Source organism: Crassostrea angulata, unplaced genomic scaffold (assembly GCF_025612915.1).
Source record: "Crassostrea angulata isolate pt1a10 unplaced genomic scaffold, ASM2561291v2 HiC_scaffold_66, whole genome shotgun sequence".
Taxonomy (NCBI): Eukaryota; Metazoa; Mollusca; class Bivalvia; order Ostreida; family Ostreidae; genus Magallana; species Magallana angulata.
This window is the reverse complement of record NW_026441621.1, coordinates 27598-54588: the sequence shown is the minus strand read 5'-3', so window position 1 is coordinate 54588 and position 26991 is coordinate 27598. Positions and strand designations below refer to the sequence as shown.

Here is a 26991-nt window from a genome sequence, read left to right as displayed (position 1 = left end):
GGATGAAGATAAACTACTGAACTTCCACATCAAATTAGTCGTGATTTGGGAGATTCAACAAAAAACAATATATATGTCCAAACACACTACTTTATCTGGGGATGCGTCAACTTTCTTTATTACGGAAGCCCATTTAGGACCTATCAAAAAATATTTTTGAATTTGATATAACGATATGACCAGTTCCGAATTAATAGTTCATATGTTGAATAGCAAATAGTTATGGAAATAAAAGTTGGAGAAAAAATTATTGCCTTTAATATATTACACTTATAATGCTTGTTTAAATTTTGCAGTAGTTTCATTTTTTTGCGGTCATATACATGTACGTATTCAATACTACAGTCTTACATTAGTCAACCAATATTAAACTTTTGCTTTGCCAGGTCATTGCAACGTTATTATGTGCATAAAATAGTCTCTTGACGCCTTATATATTCACATGTAACAATATTTCTTTTATCAAAAGTTGGTTTGGTATTATTCTTACATACCAATATAAGCATGCACTTATGCATGATATAAATTCTAAAAAATGCAGGAAGATGCAAAATCTCATTAAGCTGCCATTTTACAAATTCCAAAAACTCAATTTGTTTTTGTCTGTTTCAGGATTATATGAAGGAATAGATTTAAAAAATTACTTCTGGAATTCATTAAATGTTCTTACTAAGCCTTAAATAAATCATATTGAACCACAGTAATGATGAATGGAGGCGCGGCAACTGTACTCTGACAAGATATTGGAATTTAGAAATTACATGTAGTCTAAAGTATTGTTATAGTGATCTTGTTTGTTAAATCCATGCAAATGAAATAAACTGTATAGGTTTAAAGAATTGCCAATCGCTGGTTGCTATGCATCAAACCTCTTATTCAACAGGTTCAATTGATGGTGTTTAAATAGGGCTAAAACTATCTGCATTCGATTTCCATGGAAGCAGCTATGTTATTCAGAACTTATCGATTTATTCGTAAATGGTAAAACGGCTTCCCATTTAAGTTTTTAGGACAAAATTCTAAATACAGCAATATCGCATTACTATCAGCAATAATATAGCGTACATCAGCAAAAAATAAATAAATTCAAAACAACACCCAGGAACATTTAAAGCACTGCCAAATCTATACCCTATTCAGTACTGGTCAATCTATAGAAAGAATAGTCTTACCGTGACCAGGCTACGCTCAGGTCACAGTAAGAATTTGTTCCATATACTTGCAATGTAGCAGCTGCAAAGCGGATCTGCTTAAATCGCATCGACTTTAAGTCTGTTAAAAACAATCTGCAGGGGTAAAACACAGCAATTATGTTACAAACCTTTTTGAAAATGCATATGTAATTAAGTCCACAAAATATTCATTATTAATATAATGGGTCATACCAAGGCATTTTGTGAATATATCTGTGGTAGAGTCAGGTATATGGCATTCCTACTAGCTCTGGCTAGTGGGTTAACCCTTTAGCTCGATCGGTAGAGTGCTGGACTGGCGTGCCAGAGGACCCTGGTTCAAACCCCAGCAGAGGCAATAAGTGTCTCTGTTTGAATTTGCCTGCCATTTTGCACTAAAAATATGTTGGATATTATCATTAACATGGCGACCAGTGATTTCATTGCCAAAACCGTTATTGTGGTTAAGGTACCTCACTACACCTTGAAAAAGTTTCTCAAATCAACAGAAAATTACTTCATTATGATAGAATGCATGATGGATAATATGTATATATGTCAAATAGGCGAAAAAATTTGCAATTTTAGATAAAAAATGATATTCTCAAAAATTTCATTCAGTTAACATGAACAAAAGCCCCAGGTGGATTCGAACTCATGACCTGCGGTTCACAAGCCTGATACTTTAACCACTGAGCTATGACGATAGACATCTGAATCGATTGATACAAACAATTTAACAAAACATTAAAATCGCCATCTTGTGACGTAGTGTCTTAAAAAGTATAAGCCTCGGTGTAGTGAAGTACCTTAATTAAATGGGGTTATAAATGAGCAAAATTGTAGGTATTTGAGACCAATCAAATGAAAATATAGGCAAGATACAACAGAGATATTTCTTTTTTCATTTGCTACTAAGAATTACAGTAAAGGGGACAAATTCTATCATTTAACCGGGTTAGCTGGACATCTGTCATTTTAAGGATAGACCATTCTATCTAGTCAATCGACTGTAATAGCGAGCGCAGCTCGCCGGCGCGCAGCGCCGGCGCGAAGCGAGCTCTACCGGCAAGGCGTGTGTGAATAGAAAATTTGGACTAGTTGCACATTCATTCAACGGATTTTTTTTGGCGTCAGTAAATCGGACCAGTAATGGATTGGTAATTTTACAATTGATATAAATGAATTTTCATTGGGGGGGGGGGGGTCTGGAACCTTCACTCCCACCCCTTCTCTAAATCTGTGGACACGATGATGTACATGTAGGCACACAGAAGCAAATCTAAAACCGGCAACAGCCACGGGGAGGGGGCATAATTTAATTTTGTTTGTAATAATTATATAAACCATTATACTTTCTTTGACTTGAAATGTTAAGATTATTGATTAACTGAAAATTCACTGCAAATAGTTCAACCCCAAAATGCACATAAAGTGCTGCTCATGTGTATTATCATATGGGAAGGGATCTCATCCTTCAGTTATGAAAATTATAATTTTTAAATGTATTACCGGAGCTTGGATGTGGCATTCATTTCTAATTAAACTGGTGCAAAACAGTGTTATTTATGGGCAAACACTTGGTGCGGGTATAACTGTCTAATGACAGCATATAGTTTCAAAATTGTCATCATATTACAAAATGGATTATCCCCCTATCATCATTTTAAAATGGTCGCATTTTTCCGTAGATGGTACATTGTATATGACCTGTTAGGGTCTGTACCACTTTAACAGAACAATATCATCTCAAAGAATTATTCAAAAGCACGTAAACTCTGTACATATCGTTTTTAGCTTGCATTAGAAAATATATTCTGTTCTTATATTGTGATATTGTAAATTACTTTCAATGCCTGCACGGGCATGACGTAACAATTACGGGGGGATATCACGAAATGTTCCGAACAGTTCCGACAATTTACCTGTGGTTTTAAGTATTTAGACAAGAATTTGTACTGTTAAACGAGAAAATTTGGCGCATACGTATTTTAGCGCAAACGCAAGTGCTAGTACATTAGCGCAATTATATTTTAGCGCATGCACATTTTCTTTAAAAAAGAAAACAAAAAATGTTGTTTGATAAACGATCACGCCCAAAATTTAGTTCTGTGTTCACTCAAGCACGTGAACACAACGACTTTGATTTCTATCTCGCATGCACGGCAAACTGTCGTTGAGAACAATACACTTACTTTTGTGTAAATCGTCAGTAGATAGATATGAAAACTTCATTTATTGGCGATGATGTGTAATTTTTGTTGGTAAACAAATTTGAGTGATCGGACTTTGAATTTAACGTGTCGACTTGGATAACACTAGAAGAGTCCCGAAACTAAAAGAGAAATCGAATGTTACATTTGGAGTTTCGATCACCATGAGAGAATCTTTTTCACAGTAATTTTACATTTAAAAAAAACAAAAATAGGTATCGTCTTGTTATTTTTATATCCACTAATCAGAGATCAAAGAAATTATGATCAATCATGTATTGTCAGCGTTAACGATCGCCACGCTTGATCACATTTTCACCTCGAGGCGCTAAATGGAAGTGGCATGGAGAGAAGCCCAATTTTTTTTTTTTTTTCACTTCTGGGAGTTCAAACAGGTAGCACGTAGCAGAGGTGTACGTCGCAATTTTTCTCAAATTCAGCAATATATAGAGCGCTGATCGGTTTACAACTTTGCAGATAGGTTAGTACACGTGCATTGCACACCTGGGTACACTGCGTGTTGAACAAATGTTCCTAACATTGATGCATTTAGATGTTTTTTGTGCATTTTTTGTTCTACCTGAGTTCTACCTGAGTGAACAGGGCACAACACCGTGACGCAAAAACTATTAATAGACTGGTAGTGTGAGTAGTCAGGGGTGACATAAGGGTTGTTTACATTGGTGTTTACCTAGTTCATAATGGGTGGTAGTGATAAACAGTCAAAAAAGCGGAAAAAGAAAAATAGTGAAGACACTACAGATAATGAACAATTATTAGACAAGTCAGCGAGTGATTCGTTACCAATAAGTGAAGTTATAGGGCAAGCCGAAAGAGTACTATATGGGGACAGCGACATCGTCAAAACATCTACCCCAGTAAGTACCCCAACAGCTGATCAAGTCTTCAGAGAATCAAATGTTGAAAAACAAATAAAAGACACAAATAAAAAACTAGACATAGTGATTAGAAAATTAGGGAAGCTTGACACAATAGAACAAAAGTTACTTTCCATTGACTCAAGACTTTCCAGTGTCGAAATACCCACGAAAGTAAATTTAAAGAAACAGAGACTAAACTTAAAGAGACGGACACTAGATTAACAGCTGTCAAAGAAAAAACGATAGAACTAGAAAAAAGTGCTGGATTTGTATCAAATAAAGTGCATGATTTTGAAAAAAATATCCAAGAAATGAGAATCAGCATGAATAGAAAGGAACAATCACAGAAAGAGCTATTAGACGAAATGAAGAGAGACATTAAATCTCTACAAACAGAAAAATAAGACATTGGGCAACTGAAGGATTCAATCGTCGATCTGCAATGCCGCTCTATGAAATACAATCTTGTGTTTACGGGGCTAGGTGGGGAAACAAAGGAAGAGGACACGGAGGGCAAATTGCGGGACTTCATATATTTTGAATTAGGAGTTGACTGGAAAGTGGAGTTCTGTAACGTACATCGGTTCGGTCGATTTCAACAGAACAGTTGCGAAATTCCTTTATGAAAATGACCGAGTAAGTGTTCTAGAAAGAGCCTATAAATTAAAAGGAAGTGGATTCGGCATAAATGAACAATTCCCGCACGCTATTGAGGAAAGACGAAAACAACTCTATCCTATCATGAGGGAACTCAGAAGTCAAGGAAACAGAACCAAACTAGTGAAAGATCGTCTGTATGTGAACGGAAAGTTATATAAAGGTCCAGAAAGCAGAGACGAACACCACACAGGAACTCCAGATAATAGACAACAACGCCACGCAGCCACACACGCGCAACACATAACTCGATCGACAGGAGCCCAAGGACGACCCAACGAAACAGCAGGACGGCATGAAAGACAGACTACACATCCAACGACCGCGTACAGTACAGTCGCCTCCAACGCGTACACTGGACATTCTACCGGTCACTAGGACAGGCTCGGGAGTAGGAGTGAGGATTTATCTATCATCGCATGGAATGTTAATAAAGGCCTAAAAACTAAACTAGATAATCTAGATTTTGTAGAACTTATAATAAAATATGATATAATTATTTTATTAGAATGTTGGATAAATCAAGATGATTGTTTCGATCTACATGGATATAATAATTATAGTTTTCATAGAACAAATGGAAAAGGAGGTGGCATTGTTATCTTTATTAAAAACATGTTCGACATGAACATATCAATTGTAGACCAATTTTGTAGTACTGTTGTGTGGATACGTTTTGAACATAAAAGTAAACAAGGTACACCCATTTTTGTAGCCGCATGTTATATACCCCCAGAAAGTAGTGTGTTTTATAAAAAAGAGAAAGTTGATATTTTTGATTATTTAGAAGAATCTTATTGTAGTTTTCACCGTAAAGGTCATATATATGTGGTAGGGGACTTTAATGCCCGGTGTGGAACTTTGGATGATTTTATTTCTGATGACAAGCTTGAAAAGTCAGTAGAAAATAATTTACAGTTATTTGTAGACTATGACATTAATGCCAATGTATACTGTAGACATAATGCAGACAGAGGAGTTAACAACTTTGGTAAAAAGTTGATTAATTTGTGTAGAACTACAGGATTGAAAATTGTTAATGGAAGAAATGAAAATGACTATAATGGTAATATCACTTTTTATAACGCCAATGGAACTAGTACGATAGATTATTTACTTACAGATGTGTACAATTTTGACAATATTGCTTATTTTTCAACAGGTATTTTTAACTGCTTCTCCGATCATGCACCTGTTTCTTTTTGTATTAAAACTAACTACATAGATGGGGGATCAAAAGCCTTGTGATGTGCAAACACTTCACAAGGGAACGGGAGTATAAATCAATGTACTTCAGTTAGATGGAAAGAAGGTGTTGATTTAGAAGCTACGTGGTCAATAAGTGAACACTATGATTTATTTTTGTCATATGTAGAAAACCAGTTATATACACAAGAAGATGTTGACAATTGTGTAGCGAATTTTAGTAAGACACTCTGTAAAATAATGAAGCCCTATTGTATTATCACTGGTGGACTGGCAAATACAGTTACAGATGCAGAACGTTGTATTGATAAACCCTGGTTTAATGATATTTGTAAATCAAAATACCGTAATTATAGAGGTGCACTGCATAATTTTAATGTATGCAAGTCGGATGTAAATAGAATTGTACTTTGTGCAAAGAAAAAGGTTTATAAAAAAACAGTCCAGAAGTTTAAGCATAACTACGAACGATATCAGGGAGACAGAATGGAATACCTAAGAAAATGTAACCCAAAGCAGTTTTTTCGTTTATTTAAGAATAATAAAAAAATCAGTTGTGATGTAAGTGCCAAAGAGTTTTTTGAGCATTTTAAACACCTTTTTGAAAATGTAAAAACTACTACTTATGACAACACTAGTGATGATTATGAAATATTACCATGTTATGAAGAGTTAGATGTGTGTATTTCAGAATTAGAGGTTGAGAAAGCTATTTTGAAACTGAAAAGTAACAAGAGTAATGCTGAAGATGGTGTAATTAATGAATTTTTTTCGAAATGTAAAGAGGTTATGATACCTATTTTGTGTAGACTTTTTAATAATATATTCGACTCTGGTTTTTACCCAGACAATTGGTCAAAAGGTTGTATTGTACCAATTTTTAAAAAAGGTGAAATGCAAGATTTAAACAATTATAGAGGTATCACATTAGTTAGTTGCTTGGCAAAACTATTTACAAGTATTATAAATACTAGATTGTTAGAATAGGACCAGAGATATAATATCATTACTGACGCTCAGTTTGGTTTTAAACCAGGGGTAGGTACAATTGATGCCATATTTGTACTACAGAATCTCATAAGTAGAACTTTAAAAAACAAAAAAAGATTGTACTGTTGTTTTGTGGATTATACAAAGGCCTTTGACTTAATTGATAGATCAAAACTATGGTATAAATTGCAAATGGAGGGTTTTGGAGGAAAATTGTTACGTATTATTAAGTCTCTATATAAAAATGTAAGAGCATGTGTTAAACATAACATTTACAGAAACATTTAGAATCTCAGCTGGAGTTCTACAAGGTGAAATAGTGTCTCCATTATTATTTTCAATGTACCTTAATGATTTTGAAAGATATTTTATAAATAGTAATTGTACATCAATTGAATTACAAATGATTAATATGTTTTTAATTATGTATGCTGATGATACTGTCCTTTTGGCAGAATCGCCCGAGGGTTTACAGGATATGCTGAACACATTGCACAGATATACTGATGAATGGAACTTATCTGTTAATGTACAAAAAACCAAAATTGTAATTTTTAGAAACGGAAAATGTGTTAAAGATAATGAAAAATGGGAATACAATAGCAAATACGTAGAAGTAGTGAATCAATTTAACTATCTTGGTATGTTGTTTAACTACAATGGTAAATTTTTATCTACACAAAAGCACTGTGCAGCACAGGGAAATAAAGCAATGTTCAGCATATCTAGTAAAATGAAAGATTTGAATTTTAATGTTGAAACTCAATTGAATGTTTTTGATACTTATGTAAAAAGTGTACTTAGTTATGGTGCTGAAATTTGGGGATTCCATAAAGGTCAAGATGTAGAAAAAGTCCATATAAATTTTTGTAAGAAGGTTTTGGGTGTCAGAAAAAATACTTGCAACAGTGCAGTTTATTATGAAGTAGATAGATTTCCATTAGAGATTTTCAGGAAACAAAAATTTTTTAAATACTGGTTTAAATTAAGAAACAGTAAAAACTGTATTTTAAAAGCATGCTACGAAGACATGGTGAAAAATAATGACATATGGATTTCAAATATTAGGAAAGAATTGTCCATCTTAGGCTTAGCCGATTTCTATCAAAGTACTATGAAAGAGTCTGTTATTTTAGATATTATATTTAATAGAATGTGTGATGTCTTTAAACAAAAAGTTGTTAACGATATAAGCAATGCATCAAAATGTATATTATATAAACATGTTGTTGATCATTTTTGTTTACAAGTTTACCTAAAGAAACCAATTCATGTAAAATATCGTAAATTAATTACACGCTTACGGTTGTCCTCACATGACTTAAAGATTGAAACAGGGAGGTATGATAATTTAACACGTGATTGTCGAAAATGTGAATCTTGCAACTTAAATGTAATTGAAGATGAGTTCCATTTTTTACTTATTTGTCCATCACTTTGTAGTTTAAGAGATAAGTATATTAAAAAATACTACTCCCGAAAACCAAGTGTCTATAAAGTTATACAGTTATTATCTACCTCTAATACTAAAGAAATGTGTAATTTAGGTAAATATTTATATTATGCAAACAAGCAACGAACTCTCCGTGTGAATTATCCAAATTGATTATGTACACTTTGTTTTTCTTACTGTTTATTTAATATGTATATGTTCATATGTATAACCTATGAGACATTTGTCTCTTGGATTAAAGAACTTGAACATACCGTTTACCTGTGTAATTGTTTAAACAAACAGAACCGACATCATCTGATATTTAAATGAACACTTCTATTGAGCCTTAAAAATGGACTGGCGTTATTAATTTGCAACTTGAAGAAATTTGATACATATAAAAAATCGTTGGCGCACTATTAATTTTAGCGCTCAGAGGCAGTTGCGCCATATTTTCTCGTTTTACAGTATTTGGTTTTTTTTAGTGTTATGCATATTTAATGAATAAAGCCACGCATTATCCAGGAACGTTAAAATCTAACACGGTCCTACCCTCATTTACCTACCCGATCGATTTAATCCGGGTGCTAACATTATTTTACGTGATATTTATTGAGTATGACGTGCCTAAAACTCTACCTTAGCTGCCTTCTGGTTCTAGGTAAGATGCTATGTTTGTTTGTATCTATTGCAATTCTTTCCCACTGTAAAGAAATTTTATGGTGGACAGTTTCATCAAGCATTTATTCATCATCGAGACAATTTCTAGCAACTTGTCATACCTTATATACAATGTTTGGTTGAATTTAGTTAAAAGTATATTGATTAGATTACGTAACATTCATCATTAAATGCAAAACAGTTAATTTTCTTTTGAAAAAAATGATTCTATATACCTATCTTAATGATTTAAATTTCATAATGTTGACTTTTTTTCCTAAATTGTATATATCTATTGAATCTATAAATTTTTGTAAAGAGAAAGTGAACGTAGGATTCCGTGGAATCATTCAGCGCCCATATAAGCGTCAATTCCCCAAAACGCATAAAATCGAAAGAAACAAAACAAGCTACAGTGTACGTCACGCCCTAGCAGAGAACAATTAACAATGCATAACACGTCAGCTTTGTAGATGTTAACAGGTATTGTGCAGGTAATCAATATGGAATGATGTCAAATAGATACGCTTTAATGCAGAAGAAGAAACGGTTTTTAGTTTTGATAAATCAAAAATAAACACGTATAGATGTTCTAGTAAAATAGTCGTATTGAATCAAAATTTAATTAACTATTCGATTAGATTTATTGTTTTCTTCACCCTACAACTATAGTCCTGCCGGACAAGTCATTACTGGTGATGTTAATTTAGTTAACAACGAAGACCTAAGATCACTTAGTATTAGGTTTTTTTTTTCGATAGCGACAAAGAGCACACGGTGGGTGTGACCAGTCAGCAGAGGATGCTTATTCCTCCTAGGCACCTGATCCTGCCTCTGAGCTTTTCCAGTTGTCTGTGATTGCTCTGCTCTTGACTATTGATTGAATACCGAATTGTCCACGAATTTTACTCCGTATTTCTTGAATATGATACATTCATCAAATAACGACATTTTCCCGATTTTTACCAATATCACATTGGGCGCACGGCGGGTGTGACTGGTCAGCAGAGGATGCTTACTCCTCCTGGGCACCTGATCCTTCCTCTATCTTTATGGAGGTCCGTATTGCTCTGCTTTGAATTTGTATGTTGTTTTATAGATTTTTTAAATGGTTGAAGGTTTCTTATTGGCATTTTTTTTCATTTAATTGGACAGTGTAAATCGGAGAAATTCCATAACGTTGTAAGATCATTGGTTTGAATGGGAAATTATTTGATACTGTAATTACCAATAAATCGACCAAGCAGCTTTAAATCAGTTAACGTTACACAGCTTTTTGGATTTTTTTTTCCAAATTAATATTAAACAAGATAAAAATCCGTTAAGTTTGTATTATATACCGTAACCGCAGTTTTTGATTATAAAGTAATTTTTGTTGTAAATGTCCTCTGTAAATTATCAAAACCATTTGTAACATCTATCTAGTCCCCAGACTCTAAAGATACATTTGATCTGAACTTCTCCCTTCGCTTTATACAAAGGGAAAAAAAATATCAGAATATTAGAATAATGACGTCTATATTACTCATGACAACTTTTCATAAAGTTTGAATTATATTTTTGCATCTCTTTGAGTCGGGGCGGTCAGTGTTTAACAAACTTTTTAATTCTTGTCTTGGTGAAACTTATTCCGTTTGGTACTTGTGCCATTATTTTCACTGATAGAATTAATATACATGTTTTAATTTTTGAAGTATTATAATTCTCTAACTGTTGATTTTTTTCATATTTCATGCATTGAACAAATTATTTCAAAATGCTTGTGTTTTTGTAGGTGTTCCAACATTATATATATATAGCAGGTTGTTCTACCAAACCTCCCTCTTTACTCCTTGCTAAAATTCTTACAGTATTGGAGGAGAAACTTCAAGAGTACTGTTAAGCAGTATACTCCAGAAGTGGTGTGAATCAGACGTGTATACTAAAAAACTCTAAAGAATGATTTGAAACTTTGAGGTCACAAAATCTTACAAAAATTAATAGCATCAAAACGTACGATTTTTCAAGGCTTTAAACAACCACTCCCCATGACAAATTAAAATCTAGGCTTTTTTATATCATCGACAGTTGTTTCACCAATAAAAATGAAAGTCGTACAAATGCTTACCATGTCAGCGGAATTCTTAAAGATTATTTTATTAAAAACCATTCTGATTGCACACACACAAGAACTCTGAAGTTGACATTAAAAATATGGTATAGGTTTTGGTAATCAAATCTTCCAACATTCTGTTGGAATCCATCGGTACCAATAATGCTCCATTGTTAGCAGACCTATTTTTGTATTCTTATGAAGCAGAATTTATACAAAAAACATGTACGTGAAAAAATTTATAACTCGCTGTGGCCTTCAACTCAACATTCATGTATATCGACGACGTATTATCAATTAACAATTGTTATGTTCATTCTTACGTCGACTCGATATATCCCAGTTAACTTCAAGTATAAGATACCTTTTCACAAAGTTTGAATTATATTTTTGCATCTTCTTGAGTCGGGGCGGTCAGTGTTTAACAAATTTTTAATTCTTGTCTAGGTGAAACTAAATCCGTTTGGCTCTTGTACCATTATTCTCACTGATAGAATTAATATACATGTTTTAATTTCTGAAGTATTATAAATTCTCTAACTGTTGATTTTTTTTCATATTTCATGCATTGAACAAATTATTTCAAAATGCTTGTGTTTTTGTAGGTGTTCCAACATTAGTTTCATGTGGAGAGTGTTGTAAAGCCTATTATGGCCTTCTTTCTTACAACAAAGAAAAGTGGTGTAGCAACTATTGTTGCTTTCGGCTAGGAAAATATGTCTGTTGCGACAACTTTCTATTACAAGCTCCTTCGATTCAGAGAAGGACTACTGTGCAGCTTTTTTTACTAGCAATGCGTAAGTAAATTCATAAAGTCATCGAGGGACAAAATGTTTAAACTCATTTTACTTGTGCTATGCTATTCTCCACGAATATATTAATAAAACGTATATAGTAGACATACGTTGAGTTAAAAAGATATCGTATTAGTTTATATATCTTATGTTTAGCAACTTTAATATATCTTTAATTTCGACGATTTTTGAAGTTGTGAACGAAAAATACCAAATAAGTATATATACATGTTCTATTGGTATCTTTTTATTTTACAGTTGGGTGCCCTCGTTGATCAGTATAGGAGGACTGATTCTGTTCATTGGACTGTGTGTCTGTATCTGTAGGGCGTGCTGTAGATGCCGTCGGCGCCCAGGCGTGCTGATGCACGGAGCCAATCCAGGTGAGCGATACATAAATCAGGGCGTGTTTGCATGATACACTAGAAATACGACAATTTTCATTGGTCGTAGTTTAAAAATGTTTTCATGGATTTATATGTAAAGTGCGAAATAAAATGTTAGAAATAACCTACATGGATAATCCGTTTGAAAAAACAAAGCTTATTGGAAATGTCTTTTCAAAAATAGTTTTATATAATCAATTGAAATAGGTATTATGAAACCGCAGACACTTTAAAAGTATTCCTGGAAAGACACAAAACTTTAATTTGTCGGTGACAAAACTACATTTTCTTGCCTAACTTCAAATGTAGCAGAGTTCATTTTGCCACAGAATAGGATAATTATACAACATTACCCTGATACATATATCAAGCTTGCATGCTATCGTATTTACATGTCCCTTCAACCTTATTCTATTTTGAATTTAACTCTTTGAGAAAAAAATATCACAAGTCAATACGGGGTTTTTGAATTTTGGTAGGTGTCACAGTAGTAAATTCCACCACCATGATGCAGCAAACCGGGTATCCCAGCAACTCTATGCAACAACAGCCCGGATATCCTATGCACCAGCACCCCAGTTATCCGGCCTAGATAGTAACTTCATTCCATATTTCAGAGTACTCAACCATGGATGACATTAGACAATTAAAACTCTGTATAACATGCATTTATTCATTGAACTTTTGTTTAACTGATGATTATTTGTAGTTGAGTTAATTTTTTAATTTGTTATTAATGTTGATCTTTTTATTCATCAAACTAATACTATTTAAACTGTTTATTTGTGGTCTAAATTAAAATATTAAATTTTTATCTACTAATCTTTTTATTGTGAAGAAAGTTATTGATTACGGTTAAAATGCAGAGCAGCGAGAATTAGAGAGCGACCGTATGTAAAACACCAATTTATCCTAAGCCACTGTATGACGGAGAGATTTTTGTTTTATTTATCTTTAATCTACCTTTAAATGAATGCAAGCAATAGCCAACTAAAATTGATTCAACAAAACAATTCAGTTGCTTATGAAATTTTAATATCCGAGATATGAAATAAAAATATTGTTATTGCATTGTTTTTAACTACATGTATGTGAAATGTATTGTAAATATCACATACCATACTTAAATATCATCCATTAAAAATGTAGATCCTATTGTTCTATTCGATACATTTATGTGTATTTTTTCAATGAATCACTGTTGAGCATTATGTCAAGGATTTGTGACTTGGTACAGACATTTGTTACCGTAAGGAGCATATAAGTCTAAGAACATACTAGAGATACAAATAATAGTGATTTCTTTTAACAGGGAGACAACGCACGTTTTGTCATTGTAAGTTTATGATCCAAATAGGGAACATAAACCATTTATATAACGGATAGAGGATTTCTTTCTTGCAAGCAAATCACCAACTCGTGTACTCACCGACTCGCCACAATTCTTGAGTTTCGGGTTTCTAAAATTGCTTTTAAAAGAAACAATAAACGATTTAATTAGGGATGAAGATAAACTACTGAACTTCCACATTAAATTAGTCATATCTTGGGAGATTCAACAAAAAACAATATATATGTCCAAACACACTACTTTATCTGGGGTTGCGTCAACTTTCTTTATTACGGAAGCCCATTTAGGACCTATCAAAAAATATTTTTGAATTTGATATAACGAATTTTTGAATTTGTCAAAACGAATTTAAATCGTTATAACGAATTTTTGAATCCGTTATAACGAAGTAAATTTGTTATAACAAATTTTAGGAATTCGTTATAACGAATTTAATCTGTTATAACAAATTCGCTGAATTTGTTATTTCAAATTTTGAAATCTGTTTTAAAAAATTAAATTTGAAATAACGAATTCTTGAATTCGTTATTTCAAAGTTTGAATTCGCAATTTCTTTTTTTAAAAATCGGTCATAACCTATTTCTTCCAATTTGTGGTAACAAATTTCATGTTTTGGGGAACAGATTAAACGGGATGGACTTCATTTGTTCCATATCGGCGTACGACGAAATGCGCCGATCAATTGATCAGCGTTAAACGGTGAAATGGTAAATGAAGTAAACTGGCGTAAAAAACAAAAGTGGAGGAACATATTGTCACAACTGTTGCTGTAACCATGGTAACAGATGTAACAGTTCCAAAAATTGTTTAGTCAATGCTATTAATCAATGAGCATGCTGATTTATTAAATGGTACTTGCAGCCAAGCCAATGTCGAACTTATGTCATGGAATTTATTTATGGAATTCATGGAATTTAATGCAAAACCGCACCGAAATAGATGCAAAGCGCCTATTTTTAAAATTTGCTATTCTAATAACCTTTTTACCAATGGATACGATATCTTTAAACGCTTGCATGGGCATAATTCATATTTATTTTGGTCGGTGCGTGTTCAAATCCAATAAACTTGAAGGGCTTTACGATAGATTTGATATGCACGCTCCGACCGAAATTATCACCTAATAATATTCAAAGAATGATGCCTTTTTGCTTATATTTATATCAATTCCGATTTCTACACTTCAAACCAACAGTTTAAAACCACTGATTTTTTTTCATGCATAGAACATGTTATTTATTATTGCAGCAAATACCGTTTCTCGGTTATGCTGTAGGACACGCCCATTTTGTGTCGCTCATTTTTTTAATTGGGCTATTGGTTTCAAAATCGATTTGTAATGTTATCACAGTAAAGGACACTTGCAAAATGATATTTTATATGGCAAAGCCAGGCATTATAACCAGGATGTGCGCATGCGTGAACCAACATTTCATCGGGATTGGTAAACGTTTGGGAGGAAATTCGATGGCTTCTTGGAGGAAATTCGAACTAAGGATAGGTGCTAATAAAAAAAACCAAACAAACAAACAAACAAAAAAGCTCGACTTTTATATTATATAATCATTAAAAATAATAGGAATGTTATGTACTTTTGGTTTACACTTAAAAAAGATTTAAATATTTGCGAGGACAATAAAGGCAATGTTACAGGAAAACAACAGACACGTAGCTTCAAACGGGTGGGTAAGTGGGGGTGGCAGGGAGGGGCCTTTCCCCATGCAGTTGCCCCCCCCCCCTTCCCATTATTTTCGGAGCATGTAAAAAATTGAAAGTGACTGGGAGGAAATAAACAGTGGAATTTAAATTTGAAGTAAACTTAGCATTTCTATAGCTAACCCAACGGTCTACGATTTTCGAATTTTTGCATGTCAAAAATTGTTTGGCGATTCTCCAACCCCATCCCCCTTTTTTCACTTTTTTACGATGCCACCTTTCTGAACAAAATATCACAGTTTCCTTACATATACCAGTAAGAGACAATTGGCTTTACATATAAACCAATATTACTGTATCTCATACAATATACCATTTACCAGGTTCTATAAACACCTACGCTTAGAATTAATTTTAAAAAATCCAAGGTTAGGAGGACAGGGATTATTGGGGAGGGGTATGGGTGGTCAAGACACCGACCCCATGTAGCTCTATCCATAACCCCTCACCAAGGTCTGTGTGCCCATCACCAGGGTCTGTATATACACATCATCAGGGTCAGAGTCGGTGTAGGTATCACCAGGGTCTGTATGCGCATAACCAGATTCAGTATACCCATCACCAGGACACCAGGGTCTCAATTCTTATCCCGAGGGTCAATGTTTCTTTGTGCCCATTACCAGGGTCCATTTACCCATAGCCAGAAATCCACATAACCATCACCAGGGTCTCAGTGCCCACTCCAGGGTCAGTGTACGTTTCACCAGGGTCTATATGCCTATCACTGGGGTCTGTTTACTAATATTTATTAATAGGGTCAGAGTGCACAACACTAGCGTCTGTATACCCATATCCAGAATCAGTATACCCATCACCAGAGTCATTTTACCTATAACCAAGGTTAGTGTACCCAATTACAAGTGTACATGTACACGCGTAACCAGAGTCAGTATACCCATCACCTTGGTCTCAAAACGTATCACAATATAGGTTTTAGACCCTGGTAATGGGCACATAGACCCTGGTAATATGTATACCGACCTTGGTGATATATCTACTGACTTGGTGATGGGCACACAGACCCTGGTGATACGAACACTGACCCTGGTGATACGTACACTAACCCTGATGATATGTACACTGACTCAGGTTATTTGTATGCAGACCCAAGTGATGGGCACACATCGTAATATTGACCCAGGTTATGGGTATACAGACCCTGGTGATACAAATACTTATCCTGGTGATACGTCCACTATGCTATTAAAACATTTAAAAATCCTAATCCGTGGAGGTAGGGGGTTAGGTGAACACTTAACTTCATTTTTACAGTTTATTTCCTCCCTTTCATTTCAGTTTTTACCTGGTCCCAAAACATTGGTGGCGGTGAGGGGGGGGGGGGGAGGCTCTTTGTTAATTCACCGTTTATATGTAAATTTAAGAAAAGTGTGCTGAAGGGGGTAGTCTCGTCCCCACTGCCCTTGCTCCACTCCACACACTCCTCCCCCATTCCAATGCTAAGTGCCTGTTGCTTTCCTGTAACATTGCTCTTTATTGTTCTCTCAGATACTAATATTTATTCAACATTTTGGTGTAAATCTAATGTACACACCAATTTTATCACTTTTAATGAACATTTATACTGTAAAAATAGAATTTTCCTATACTTTTTTAAATTGTGCAAATATCAGTTCAAAGTTCCTCTAAACATCTTTCAAATTTCCTCCCAAACGTTTACCGAAAATTTGGTACACGCATGCGCACATCCTGGTTATAATGCCTGGCTACGTCGTTTAAAATACTATATCTATATATTTTTAAGTGTCCTTTACTGTGATAACCTAGCCCAAAAATGTCATAAAATATGAGCGACACAAAATGGGCGTGTCCTACAGCATAACCGAAAAACAGTATTGGCTGCGCTACGTAATAATACATAGCATGTGATATGCATTAAAAAACAGAGGTTTTAGAATGTTGTTTTAAAGTGTAAAAATTGGGAATAATATAAATATCAGTATTAAAGTAATATGGAATCATTCTTTCAATGTTATGAGTTGATAATTTTGGTCAGAGCGTGGTAAAATTTATCATAAAGCCCTTCGAGCTTTATTTGTTTTGAACACGTCCCGGCCAAAATCACATGAGACTAGTAAAACTCAAAGAATGATTCCTTATTCTTAAATCAATTCCATTCCAGACCGGCATTTTTTTAAAAATATGGCGTAATCTCACTGTTTGGTGATGAAATGAAAAATGCAGATATTGTTGATAAATCAACATGCCCATTGATTGATAGCATTAATTAAACAAAGTTTTAGAAATATGCGCAGAAATCCGTCGAAACAAGTCTGTATATATTGTATTTTTGGTGAAAATGCGTCGCTACATATATAGAAGTTCTTGAATATTTTGTTTCCATCTATGTAGGAATTCTAGCAAAGCCGATAAAGTAAGGAGTCTTTTGGAATTGTTAAATCTGTTACCATGGTTACAGCAACAGCTGTGACAATATGTTCCTCCACTTTTGTTTTTACGCCAGTTTACTTCATTTACCATTTCGCCGTTTAACGCTGATCAATTGATCGGCGCATTTCGTCGTACGCCGATATGGAACAAATGAAGTCCACCCGGCCTGTTTAATCTGTTCCCCAAAACATGAAATTTGTTACCACAAATTAGATGAAATAGGTTGTACCGATTTTGAAAAACCGAAATTACGAATTCAAACTTTGAAATAACGAATTCAAGAAATCGTTATTTCAAATTTAATTTTTTAAAACAGATTTCAAAATTTGAAATAACAAATTCAGCGAATTTGTTATTACAGATTAAATTCGTTATAACGAATTCCTAAAATTTGTTATAACAAATTTACTTCGTTCTAACGGATTCAAAAAATTGTTATAACGATTTAAACTCGTTTTAACAGATTCAAGAATTCGTTATATCAAATTCAAAAATATTTTTTGATAGGTCCTAAATAGGTCCTAATTTTGGCGGCTGTAAATATTCTATACAAAGGGTAAATAATTGCTGTTAAAATATCCCATACCATACCCCATGAATTTCTGTGTAAATCCAGAGTCATGGTTTGTATGGTTGAGACACTTTACTCTCTGAGGCGGAGTTTGATGTATGTTTTTAATATAGATGGAAACATATTATGTATTACAACCTTTACTCATTCTTCATTACTTTGAAGAACTTAACTTAAATTACTGAAAAATACAGAGATTGACATTCTCATTTAAAACTTTATGTACTACATCTTGTATATGAATAATCCAAGAAAATATATTATTGATTCTTTGAAAAGGTCTGAGTGGTCAACACAATACCAGTCAGCTATACCTTAGGTTTTTAGATATGAAAATAAAGTTATAGCCCACTATCTAATAATGAAAAGTTCCTTTTAATTTTGCATAAAAATATATTTTCCTCTAATTATGGTTGACAAAGTCTAAAATTTACCACGACCATTTTGTCACCCAATATTTTTTAAATACTTCAAACAATTTGATTTCAACTTGTTAATGTGTACCCATCAATTTACCTTTTTGATACTGTTAATTTCACAGATTGTGATTTGATTTTTTTTACCACCATACTGTGGTTTTCCATTACCATATCACCCCCCCCCCCCACTAAAACTGACGACGGTTTATGTAACACTCTGAAAATATTGCTTTCTAGCGCGAAGATGTAGTTTAAAACCAGCTGCATTCAATAAATCAAGTTGTACAGTGATTCAAAAGGCGATGTTGTTAATTTCTAGGAATTTTCTTTAATTTAAAGTATATAATAATATCATAATCATTACAGTTACTTGATTTTAAGAGCAACGAAATCCACGTTTCGTTACCAGATGCGAATCATCAGATTAGCGTCGCATTTCATCTAATGATTGGCAACTCGATTAGATTCGATCCTTTGGTTTACGTTACAGCTACATTATATATATATATATATATATATATATATATATATATATATATATATATATATATATATATATATATATATATATATATATATATATATATATATATGAAAAAATGACAATAACAAACCGTGAAGAACCATCTCAAAAATCAAAACACGAAATTCAAATTCAAAGCAGAGCAACACAAACCTCCAAACAAATAGAGGTAGGATCATGTGCCTAGGAGGAGTAAGCATCCTCTGCTGACCTGTCACACCCGCCGTGTGCTCTTTGTCATAATCGGGAAAAAAATCGGGAGGAAAAGTCTGTAGACAATTAGGTGTTTTATTAACAATTAGTTAAAAAACGTTAGTCAGCAATCGACCCGGTGGAAGATTTTAATTGCTGAAAAGGTCGTTGTATCGACCATAGAACTTTCAAAAAGATGATTTCAAGCGAGACTGTTGATTGTTCTGTTTTATCAACTTGTTTGTCAGTAGCTTGCTTCGTCTTAGAAACTGTTCATACGAAGAGCATGCGCTTACGTATTGAATCAACAGAGACAAAAACATATCAGAAAGTTTTGTTGTTAGGTAACCATCAATGTCCATGTACAGTAAATAATCCAAACATGAAACAGATGACGCAAACTCTGTGGTATCATTTATTTCAAGCTCACCTGGATATATCGAGTCGACGTTAGTATGGAAATAACAATTGTTAATTGATAATACGTCGTCGATATACATAAATGTTGAGTTGAAGGCCAGGATTTATTTTTTTCACGTAAATGTTTTTGAATAAATTATGCTTCATAAGAATACAGATATAGATCTGCTAATAATTTAGGAATCTGCTAAAAGCAATTTTAGAAACCCATAAGGCAAGAATCGTGTCGGGTCAGTTAACAAGTTTGTGTTTTGCTTGCGAGAAAGAAATCCTCCATCCGTTATTTAAGAAGTTTCCAAGTACTATTGGGAACGAAAACTTACAATGACAAAACATGAGCAGTCTCCCTGTTAAAAAAATCACTATGATTTTTATCGTTAGTATGTTCTTACAACAACGAGTGTCTGTACTAAATCCAAGTCCTAGATTTATTGCTCAACATTGTTTAAGTGTGTGATATCATTACCTCACTATTTAGTAAAAACTATATATAAATGTATCAATTAGAACAAAAGTTTTTTTTTAAAAGAAATGATATTTAATTGTGTCATTAGATATTAACAATACATATCACATAGTTAAAAAGGTATGGTAAAGCCTTATTCTAGTTTATACCTTGAATATCAAAATTTCTTTAACAGCTGGATTGTTGTGTTGGATTAATTTTATTTGGCTAATTATTGCGTTTGTTTAAAAAAAAATAAAGATTAATAAAATAAAAAATATTGCCGTCATACTATGGCTTTGAATGAATTGGAGTATTACATATGGGCGCTCTCTAATTCTCACTGCTCTGCATTTTAACCACACTCAATAACTATGTCCAGATTAAAAAAAATAATACTAAAAACGAAAATATTTCTCTTTAATTTAATCCTCCATTTTATTTTTTAAAAAGTATAAATTTGATAAAAAAGGTTCATTCTGAGATTTTAAAACAAAACATAAAACAACATGACATTTGATCTTTAACTGTGCATAAGTTTTTAACAGCTTCACTATCTTCTTTCTTTGTTTTTCCTGAAGCTGACAATACGAGTTAACTAGAAAAACCTAGAGGGAAATAATCATTAGTTTGATAAAAGTTTTATGAATGAATGCATTTTATACAAAGTTTGCATTGTCTAGCGTCATTCATAGTTGACTACTATGAAACATGGTATAATGAAACAACTACTGGGCCGGATAGCTCGGAGGCTGGTGCATAGGATATCCGGGCTGTTGTTGCATAGAGTTGCTGGGATACCCTGGTTGTTGCATCATGTGGTTTGGATACCCGGGTTGTTGCATCATGTTGCTGGAATTTACTACTGCGACACCTACCAAGATTAAAAAATCCTGTGATGATCTGATATTTTTCTTAAAAAAATCAATATAAATTACTTGATGGTGAAAGAAATACAAAATAAATTTAACATGCAAGCTTACATATGTATCAATTTCATTATCGTATAGGCAATTATACATGTACCTTCTATTGTGTAACAAATGAAATGTGTGTTACATTTAAAGTAAGGCAAAAAAAACATGAAAAATGTATAGTGAGGCAAGAAAATGATTTTTTTAACACCGAAAAGGTAAACAGATTTGTGTCTTTCCCGGCATACCTACAAAGCGTTTCTTTAATTTATTATTGCTTGTTTGACATAAATTAAAAAATACCAGGAAGGACATTTCAATATGCTTTATTTTTCATAAGAGTAATCTTTGAAGTAACCTTCTGCGGTAATTTATATCTTTTTGCTTTATAATAAATGTAAAATATTAATACATTGCGAAAAATTACACTTAGTCTACCAATGAAAATTGTCGTTTTTATATTGACACGGGCAAACACGACCTCGTTTATGTATCGCTCACCTGGATTGGCTCCGTGCATCACAACGCCTGTTGACCGACTGCTGCCACAACAGGCCTTACAGATACAGACACACAGTCCAATGAACAGGATCAGTCCTCCTATGCTGATTAACACAGGCACCCAACTATGAAATAGCATTGAAACATGTATGAATTTTGATTTGGTATATCTTTGTTCACATCTTACAAAGTTGAAAATACTGAAATATTTAAGTTACTTACAGTAGATGTAGTAAACTTATATTACATCTTATTTTAACTTAGCAATATGTTTAATTTACTCTATTAGTTTTATTAATATATTTGTGGAGAATTGCATAGCCAAAGTTATATGCGTTTAAACATTGTGTCTCTCTATGGATCTGAATATCGGGTATAGCAGATCATCCCACCAGTTTCCTAGTTTCAAGACTTACACATTGCTAGTAAAAAAAGCTGCACAGAAGTCCTTTCTTTCAATCGATGGGGCTTGTAACAGAAAGTTATCGCAACAGTCATATTTTCCAAGCTGAAAGCAGCAATAGTTGCTACACCACTTTTCTTCGTTGTAAGAAAAGAGAATGTCATAATGGGCTCTACAACACTCTCCACAAAAAACGAATATTGGGGCACCTACAAACACATAAACAAAAGCAAATGATGAATGATTAAAAAATGCATACTATATAAAATATTAACAGATAAAGAATTCAAAATATTCCAGACACGTGTACATGTATTATTCCATGAATTGTAAATTATACAAATAAATTTGATTTCATATACGCAGATTTCAATCAAACTAAGGAACATCGTGCCACGTCCCGTGCAAAGGGTTCTGATCCGACCCGCTTCTAGCAATGTAGGGCGTAGCGGATCAGAAACTTTTAACATGGGAAGATGACTTAATATAAAACATCTTTGATAATACTTTTTTTTTCAGCAGTTAATTGAAAAAAATCATGAATGAATGTTATGATTTCAATTTAATCGGTTTCCCTTTATAAGTTAATTTAATAAGAAATCGGCAACATTGCAAAATGTAGCTTCAGGTTCCATTTCTCACGATGAAGAAATATTCAAAATAAAAATTCAAAATGAGCATAATACGACATGGCAAAAAAGTTTTCAATTCTAAAATGAACGCCCCCCCCCCCCCCCCCCCCCCCCACAAAAAACCAAAAAAAAAAAAACACCAAAAAAACAATAAGTGGCTCAACAATAAAGAAATGCTAGATAGTTTTTACATCCAGTTGTTTGCAATTTTACAGAAACAGTTATTTTGCTTATGTGATGATAAGATACAGTCAATTCATGTATATCTTTTATGAGATTTCAATGCAGTGATGTAAGGTTTGTATGCTGTGCTATAAGAAGTAGACACGAAAGGCTAATTGATATAGTATGCTCTGCTATGCTATGACATTGAAAAAACGCCTCCATACACAGAAGAGTTCCACATATTTGAAAATAAAATGATAAAAAGCCACATTTAACCTCTAATCTGCAATGCGAGCATTTATTCTTCCCAATAAAAAACAATTAAAACCGAGTTACAATTATGTTGTATGCTATGCTATGGTATGATATGACGAATGAGATTGTATGCTATGGTATGAGATTTCAGTGCTATGGTATGGTGTATGTTGTAAACGATATGCTTTAACTGAATGTATGTGGAAGCGAGATACAGCTGTATACATGTATTGCTACGTAAGTAAGGAAAGTGAACTATAGAAAAATTGGAGTCATCGCGTTTATCATAAAGTTTTGTTGTTACGTTACCATCAATGTCCATTTCCAGTAAAATATCCAAATATAAAACAGATGTCGCAGATTCTGTGGTATCTTTTATTTAAAGTTCACTGGGAAATATCAAGTCGACGGAAGTATTAATGTTACAATTGTTATTTGATAATACGTCGTCAAAAAACTTAGATGTTAGTAAAATGCCACAGCGAGTATTTTATTTTTCTAATTTTTTTTTTTATAAATTCTGCTTTATTTGAACACAAAATAGGCCTGCTAACAAATGAATGAATTAAAAAACACAAAATTCTATTATAATAACTGCTTACTTACAAAAACCAAAACGTTCAACAATGAGTAAATAAATACTGGCATAGATTGCTTAATACGGTGCACTACAATGTTGAAATATTAAGTGACCTGATAAATTAAACGCACGGAAAACATTTTTTTTGGTAGATACCGAGTTTTACATGCATTAATTCCCCCCCCCCCCCTTTCCATAATGCTGGATCAGCTTCTAAAATATATAACCTTTGATAATTTTTTTCATAAAAACATGGGAGATTCATTTTGTAAAATTGAAAATGAAGAACGCAGATACATGCATATAGAATACCACTTTGCTTTAACTCGATTTTTAGTCAGTCTCAACTCAAAAAGTTGCAAAAATGGGAATATGACATTCTATTTTATAATTACCTGGACATGTTTAATTCTATTAAGTTGACGTGCTATAATTTGAACCCGGCTTTTGAGAGCTGCACAGGTTAATCATTCGCAACTTCTCGAACCTTTTTGACAGAGCTTGAAAAAACACCTTGAATGTATATATACAAAATGGAGCAATGTGTACACCAGAGGAGTGTTCACCATAGAGAGAGCACTAGCGAGCACTCGCCAAAATTTGAGTAGTGGGTATAGGGGATTTTGGCGAGCGCTGACGAGCACTTTCTCTGCTGATCATGCCTCAGGTCACGTGTTCCTCACATCCTCACGTCAGTGTTGCTTGATGACGCGACCTTTACGTATAGAATTCAAAATGTAGTTCCTTTCCATCAATTTCAGCATTGGCTAGACAGTCTTATATGTCACTTATATGGTACATTTTAGAGTATATCATTGACTTTAATGAAGTCTCGCCCATAGTTCAACAGATTGTAAATGCGTCTTATTTATATATATCAACTATTATAAAAAGGGGAGGTTGTCATGGGCGCCTCTGTAATAAAATCGAGGGGTTTTTTTCCGAGCTCTACCGAAAGGGCCCTATAAGGTGCGATTGCAGGTAAATTTGCTGGGGCGAGACGTTGTGCGTTTAAATGTTTTTAATGCATTTTCTGAAATCGACGCATACATTAACGAGTTCAAACCTGTACACAAGGATTCCACGAAATCGTACTTTTACTTTCTATCTCTAAAAAAGTGTTAACTGTTGAATAAAAGCGAAAAAAATAAGCAACCATTTATCATTTAATAAACTATGCATGTACATCTTTATCAATCAAGAAACTATAAAAAAGAAATATCTTACTACGTATTTGCATATAGTTAAGAAATTTTGACAAAAATACAAATAAGTTACAAAAAATAGTCAATAACAATACTGCAAAAAAAACGAATTATTCTATGAAAGTGCAAAAAAATAATGCACATCTAGAGAAATTTAATCGCTAAAATTATTATTCGTCATCAGGGTATCATACTATCATAGATCAATTGGTTCAGGTATCTCTATACAAGTACAGTTTCCCTAAAAAGAAACTTTCTTGAAAAATCCCCACAAAAAATGAGAAACAAATACTATTTTCACCTTTTTGATACATACAATCTAATAAATTCTTTTGCCTATGACCAAAAATTGATTTACTAAAATGATGACTCAACACTTAGTTACCTGCAAACAATGCAACATATTACTCCAGACATAATATATATATTATTTAATCCAAAACCTCTTGATAACACACAAGGATAACGTTTACAATAAAATATGATAATTTGATGAGAAAACAAAATTTTGATATCTTACCTAGAATCACAAGACAGCTTAGGTAGAGTTTTAGGCACGCCATACTGCATAACCGATCACATCAGATGTAAGTCAATAATGGACCGGATTTTAATGACCCGAATGGAGAGGGGGAGAAGGTCGTATTTGATTTCAATGTACCTGATGTACACCCGGCATTTTATCTATAAATATGGAATAGAAATAAAAAATAAATTGATTTCCATAAAATGATTTATACTCGCAAGACAAATAAAAATTGTCGAATCTATTTGAACACTTCCGTAATATTACCCTTGAAACGGTTACGTCGTGTTCATGCAAGCATTAAAGCAATGTGAAATGTAAAATAATTAGTTTCATCATAAACATTTGCATTGCCGACAGATAAAGTTTTCTTCCGTATCATACAATACCTAATATTTATTGACTATTCATAAGATAGCAAGTTTTTGTCCCCCGAGACAACAACTATTTTCCTTGGCTTCACCTTTTAAAATAGTGCATGCATCGTCCTCGGGTGATAGCAAGAACGACTGACTTCTCTCACTAATAGCCTGTCTCTTGTCCGCTTTGATAAACACTGGCAAATGTTCTCATTTATTCTCTGGGTCGGGGTGTGGTCCAGAGATATTGTTCGGTTAACAGAAGAATAGAACACCTTCAGTGTGTTTTGCCCTAGTTTGCCTCGATTGAATATAGTGTATCCTTTACTAGATAAAAGGGATTGTGTTACGGCAAACACAGACATTTGACAGACAACTCTCAGAGCTTTTAACCTCAAATATATTACTGATTTATTTCTTTCATTTATGATAAGGATCTAATGTTTGAAATCCATATCATATTTAATTTTTTATGCTCAAATTAATTTTTTTTTTCTAAATTACACTAGCAATATGAAGCTTAAATTTTCAGAATGTTCAATGATTGAATTACATGTAGATTTAAAGGCCAATGAGTGTCCTGTCTGGCAGTCTACATTCCTAGGAAACTGTTTTAACAAAAACACAAGAATAGAAAAAAAGAATTTGAAACAGTTTTGTAATTAAATAATGATTCTTGAGAGATGAAATACAAAATGTTTGATATAAGAAAACGAGTGATTCCTCTTTGAATACAATGCTACATTTATATTGAAGATCATATGTACTCAATGCACATCATTAACATTACTATTAGGAATAATCAAATTGTCTTACTTATGTGAATAAGTACAGGGCATCATATAATATATGAAGCAGTAGTTACATTAGTTCATATGAAAGTAATTAATGAAAAGCCCTTTCTCTTTCTGTATCAAAG

At 33.3% G+C, this 26991-nt stretch overlaps 1 protein-coding gene and 1 pseudogene across 2 annotated transcripts; one reads left to right on the top strand and one right to left on the bottom strand.

Annotated features, from left to right (window-relative positions):
* The first annotated feature begins 5007 nt into the window (after window positions 1-5007).
* LOC128168888 (uncharacterized) lies at window positions 5008-13609 on the top strand (annotated as a pseudogene).
* Window positions 13610-21223: 7614 nt separating this feature from the next.
* LOC128168893 (uncharacterized) lies at window positions 21224-26275 on the bottom strand. Of its 2 annotated transcripts, none has more exons than XM_052835045.1 (5): window positions 26177-26275; window positions 25708-25871; window positions 22364-22559; window positions 21948-22072; window positions 21224-21406 (listed from the first exon to the last, which is right to left on the bottom strand). In XM_052835045.1, the coding sequence occupies exons 2-5, from the start codon at window positions 25748-25750 to the stop codon at window positions 21261-21263; spliced, it is 510 nt and encodes a 169-aa protein (XP_052691005.1). In that variant the 5' UTR covers window positions 25751-25871; window positions 26177-26275; the 3' UTR covers window positions 21224-21260. The 2 variants fall into 2 exon arrangements, with proteins under 2 accessions (XP_052691005.1, XP_052691006.1); XM_052835046.1 differs by having other exon boundaries at window positions 26103-26197.
* Between the last annotated feature and the right edge of the window lie 716 nt (window positions 26276-26991).

Coding starts and splice junctions, on each gene's coding strand:
- LOC128168893 (XM_052835045.1), bottom strand. CDS start 25,750: ATGGCGTGCCTAAAACTCTACCTAAGCTGTCTTGTGATTCTAG. Junction 22,073..22,363: donor GCTTTTTTTACTAGCAATGT/GTAAGTCTTGAA, acceptor GCTATTTCATAG/TTGGGTGCCTGTGTTAATCA. Junction 21,407..21,947: donor GATGCACGGAGCCAATCCAG/GTGAGCGATACA, acceptor TAATCTTGGTAG/GTGTCGCAGTAGTAAATTCC.